Source organism: Rana temporaria, chromosome 6 (genome assembly GCF_905171775.1).
Source record: "Rana temporaria chromosome 6, aRanTem1.1, whole genome shotgun sequence".
In the NCBI taxonomy this organism is placed as follows: Eukaryota; Metazoa; Chordata; class Amphibia; order Anura; family Ranidae; genus Rana; species Rana temporaria.
The window spans coordinates 130947352-130952468 of record NC_053494.1 but is presented as its reverse complement, the minus strand read 5'-3'; the positions used below and the strand labels follow the sequence as shown (position 1 = coordinate 130952468).

Sequence of the window (5117 nt, the reverse complement as noted above, 5' to 3'; positions counted from 1 at the left end):
GGCCTTCTCATCCGCATCTTGCTTCTTCTTCCCTAGACGCTGCGCTTGAAATTGAAGTCCCCGCCGTGTGACGCTCCTGTGACCCCGCCCCCTCTGACGCCATGGGTAAAGTCATAAGAAAGTCCCCGTGTGGTACATGTGCGTCAGAGGGGGTGGGGTCACATGAGCGTCACACGGCGGGAACTTCAATTGGAAGCTCGTCCGCATCTTGCGTGGCTTCTTCTTCCCCGGAAGCTGCGCTTGAAATTGAAGTCCTGCCGTGTGATGCTCTGTGACCCTGCCCCCCTCTGACGCACATGTACCACACAGGGACTTTCTTATGACTTTACCCGTGGTGTCAGAGAGGGGGGGTCACAGGAGCGTCACACAGCGGGAACTTCAATTTCAAGCGCAGCGTCCGGGGAAGAAGAAGCAAGATGCGGATGAGAAGGCCGATGGAAGGAGAAGAAGATGGAAGAAGACGCTGGTCAAGATGCGGATGAGAAGGCCGACAGAAGGAGAAGAAGATGGAAGAAGACGCCGGTCAAAATGCGGACGAGAAGGCCGACGGAAGGAGAAGAAGATGGAAGAAGAAGCCGGTCAAGATGCGGACGAGAAGGCCGACGGAAGGAGAAGAAGATGGAAAAAGACGCCGGTCAAGATGCGGACGAGAAGACCCAAGAAAGAAGCAGAGGAAGAAGAAGATGGAGGAAGAAACCCAAATGAAAGCAGAAAAGAGGAAGATGGAAGAAGAAGAAGAAGCGCGGAAAGAACATATTAATAAAGGAATTGTCAAAAACCGGCTATTGTGATTTTTTACATTTTGGACACTTTTTTGGGGTGAAATGGTAGAGGTACAATGTACCCTATTACCATTTCACACAGGGGGGCCGGGATCTGGGGGTCCCCTTTGTCAAAGGGGTCTTCCAGATTTCGATAAGCCCCCTGCCCGCAGACCCCCACAACCACCGGGCAAGGGTTGTGGGGATGAGGCCCTTGTCCCCATCAACATGGGGACATCCTCCCCATGTTGAGGGCATGTGGCCTGGTACGGTTCAGGAGAGGGGGGGCCGCACTCTGTCCCCCCTCTTTTCTGCGGCCGGTCAGGTTAACGTGCTCGGAAATGGGTCTGGTGTGGATTTTTGGGGGAACTCCACACCATTTTTTTTTAAATTTGGGGTGGGGTTCCCCTTAATATCCATACCAGACCTGAAGGGTCTTGTAATTAAATTTGGGGGGAACCCACCCTTTTTTTTTTTTTTTATGAATTCTCTCAGAATTGCCGGAAGCCAACAATTCATTATTGCCGCGAGTAATTTTTAAATTACCTTTTTTCCTTCAGAATGTCATTTTGTGCAGGGACAGTTCTAACCACAGGAAAATGCGCTTTTTCACATGCTGACTTTACACCACCCCTAGGTACGAAATTTAAAGTAATATTTCACCTTTTTTGTTGCACTTTAAGCATTATTAAATTCACTGCTTCCGAAAAAACAGCCGTTAAAAAAAAAAAAAGCATTGATACATGTCCCCTGGGGCAGGTCCCCAAACACTTTTTAGGACAAAAACTAGCATTTTAACCTTTAAAATTAACACTTTTGATTTCTCCCATAGACTTCTAAAGAGAGTTCGGCGGCGGCTTTACATATTAATTGCATTGCGCCCGCTGCTACGCTGGTTCATGCGCCTAATTAAGGATTCATCCGGTGCACTAATTAAGCCATGAACCGGCGCAGCGCACTGATAATAGTAAATCAGCCCCATAATGTTGTGTGTTTCTTCCAAAGAACTCAACTTTGGTTTCATCTGTCCACAGAATATTTTGCCAGTACTGCTGTGGAACATCCAGGTGCTCTTGTGCAAACTGTAAACGTGCAGCAATGTTTTTGGACAGCAGTGGCTTCCTCTGTTGTATCCTCCTATGAAATCAATTATTGTTTAGTGTTTTATGTATCGTAGATTCGCTAACAGGGATGTTAGCATATGCCAGAGACTTTTGTAAGTCTTTAGCAGACACTCTAGGATTCTACTTCACCTCATTGAGCAGTCTGTGCTGTGCTCTTGAAGTCATTGTTACAGGACGGCCATTCCTAGGGAGAGTAGCAGCAGTGCTGAACTTTTTCCATTTATAGAAAATTTGTCTTACCGTGGACTGATGAACAGCAAGGCTTTTGGAGATACTTTTATAACCCTTTCCAGCTTTATGCAAGTCAACAATTCTTAATCGTAGGTCTTCTGAGAGCTTTTTTGTGCAAGGCTTTATTCATATCAGGCAATGCTTCTTGTGAAAAACAAACCCAGAACTGGTGTGTGTTTTTTATAGGGCAGCTGTAACCAACACCTCCAATCTCATCTCATTGATTGGACTCCAGTTGGCTTACACCTCACTCCAATTAGCTCTTGGAGATGTCATTAGTCTAGGGGTTCACATACTTTTTTCACCTGCACTGTGAATGTTTACATGGTGTGTTCAATAAAAACATGGTAACATTTCATTCTTTGTGTGTTATTAGTTTAAGCAGACGGGCCCAGATTCAGTAAGATTTGCACATAAATTACGGAGGCACAGGGCAACGATTTTGCCCTGCGCCCCTGCAAATTTGCGCCGCTGCCCTCGATTCATGGAGCAGTAGCTCCGTTAATTGCGAGGGCGCGCCGTCAAAATTGCCCGGTGTAAGCGCACGCAATTTAAATGATCCCGCAGGGGGCGGGAATCATTTAAATTAGGCGCGTTCCCGCGCCGATCGTAAAGCGCATGCGCCGTCGGGAAACTTTCCCGACGTGCATTGCGACAAATGACGTCGCAAAGTTTGCTTCAAAGTGAACGTGAATGGCGTCCAGCGCCATTCACGAATCACTTACGCAAAACGACGTGAAATTCAAATTTCACGACGCGGGAACGGCGGGTATACTTTAGCATTGGCTGCCCCTACTATTAGAAGGGGCAGCCTTACGCTAAAGACGCCGTACGGAAACTCCGTAACTTGCGTACGCAGGGCCCGCGCAACATTGTGAATCGGTGTTAGTATGCAATTTGCATACTATACACTGAGCACAATGGGAGCGCCCCCTAGCAGTCATCGCAAGAATGCAGCCTAAAATCTGCGTGGCATAAGAGCCTTATGCCACGCAGATTTTAGGCTGCAGTCGGCGTTACGATGTTCTTGAATCAGGAGCATTCGTAACGCCGGAGCAAGTCAGCAATTGCGCTGCGTAACTATGGTTACGCAGGTGCAATTGCTCTCTAATTCCGGGCCATTGTGATTGTCTATTGTTGTGACTTGGATGAAGATCAGATCACATTTTATGACTAGTTTGTGCAGAAATACATATCATTCCAAAAGGGTTCACATTTTTTTCTTGCAACGATATATATATATATATATATATATATATATATATATATATATATATATATATATATATATATATATATATATTTATTTATTTATTTATATTTAATATTATACAGTATATAAATGTATATTTATAAACATGACCAGAGATAGTAGTGATGGGGAAATTGTGCTACTGTTACATAGTATGTATACTGAGAGCAGTGATGGAGAATTAAATTCACATCATTTTATGTTACCCTCCCTCTTGCTTGGTCCATATTTTGTGAATCAATCCTAAATCTGAAGGGTTTCTTTAATATATAATTAGGTAATAAATAGACTGGTAAATTTAACTGAAATCAGATGAAATACTTTATTTTTATGTTTTCCATTTGAATGAATAGTTTTTGCAAAAATTTGGGATACAGTTATTGATAGAATCTTTATTTAGCTTGTGTTGATAGTTTTTATCAATGCCTTGGTAATATTCCTGTTATGTGATTGCTATATGTTTTTTTTTTTATTCTAAACAAATTGAAGAAAAGATATATTCTTACATGAAACCTTTTTTAGAGCCGATTTAACTTCTTTATTCCTGAGTGTATAAATCAATGGATTCAGCATTGGTGTAACTATTGTATAAAATATAGCAAAAAGTTTATCTGTATCGGGAGATGACTTAGATCGAGGTTTCATATAGGTGGCCATAGCTGAGCCATAGAACAAGATTACAACAGTTATATGAGAGCCACAAGTGGAAAACGCCTTTCTCCGTCCTGCAGAAGAGCTTATTTTAAAAATGGCTCTTATAATTTTAATATATGTAATGATGATAAAAGTAATGGGTACAATTAAAATAATGACACCAACAATAAAAATCACAAATTCAACAACTGTAACATTCCCGCATCCTAAAGCTAAGATTTCTGGTACTTCACACTCAAAATGGTTAATTTCATTATGTCCACAAAGATCCACATTCCAAGTTAAGGCTACATGAGAAATAGATAAGAGAAATCCACAAAACCATGTTCCTGCAGCTATCTGAATACACAAATTTCTGTGGATAATTGTAGTATAATGTAAAGGAAAACAGATTGCTATATAGCGGTCATAAGCCATTACAGCTAAAAGAATACATTCTGCTTCCCCCAATGAAAGAGATATATACATTTGTGCAACACAATCTGCAAACAAAATTGTCTTTTTGACCACCATCATGTCTCTCAGCATCCGTGGTATTATTGAGGATGAATAGCAGATGTCCAGTAGAGACAAATTAGTGAGGAAAAAATACATAGGGGTTTGAAGAGTGCTATCAGTGACTGTAGCCAGGACAATAAGAGAATTTGCAACTAAAATGATCAAGTACATGATCAGGAATATCACAAAAAGTATGATTTGTATAATGGGATTACTGGAAAGGCCAAGAAGGATAAATTCTTTGATAACTGTGTCATTTTTCCAAGCCATTCTGCAAAGAAAACATGTACAGAAGTCTGTGCATTTTAATAATTGTTTATTTATTGTTAGTTTCTTGCAATTATATATATGGAAAACAGTCAACCTTTTTATCCAACCCCCTGTAGTCAATGCCACTGCTGGTTGACTGACAGCTACCATGACAATTTAGCAGCAAAGATTGGAATTTCCTGTGACTTTAACTACCACTTTTTTTGGACAGCTTGGCCTGTTACAGTTAGTGGAAAATAACTGAGTTATTGCTAATTAAAACTAAGACGTTTTACAGAAGGACAGAAGGAAAACAAACACTACTGTATTAATGCAACTGACAAACTG

The 5117-nt window shown here is 41.5% G+C and overlaps 1 protein-coding gene across 1 annotated transcript; it reads right to left on the bottom strand.

Annotated features, from left to right (window-relative positions):
- Nucleotides 1-3773: 3773 nt before the first annotated feature.
- Nucleotides 3774-4790, bottom strand: LOC120942676 (olfactory receptor 2B2-like). The gene has a single exon (XM_040355615.1). The coding sequence runs from the start codon at nt 4788-4790 to the stop codon at nt 3843-3845; it is 948 nt and encodes a 315-aa protein (XP_040211549.1). The 3' UTR covers nt 3774-3842.
- Nucleotides 4791-5117: the final 327 nt, after the last annotated feature.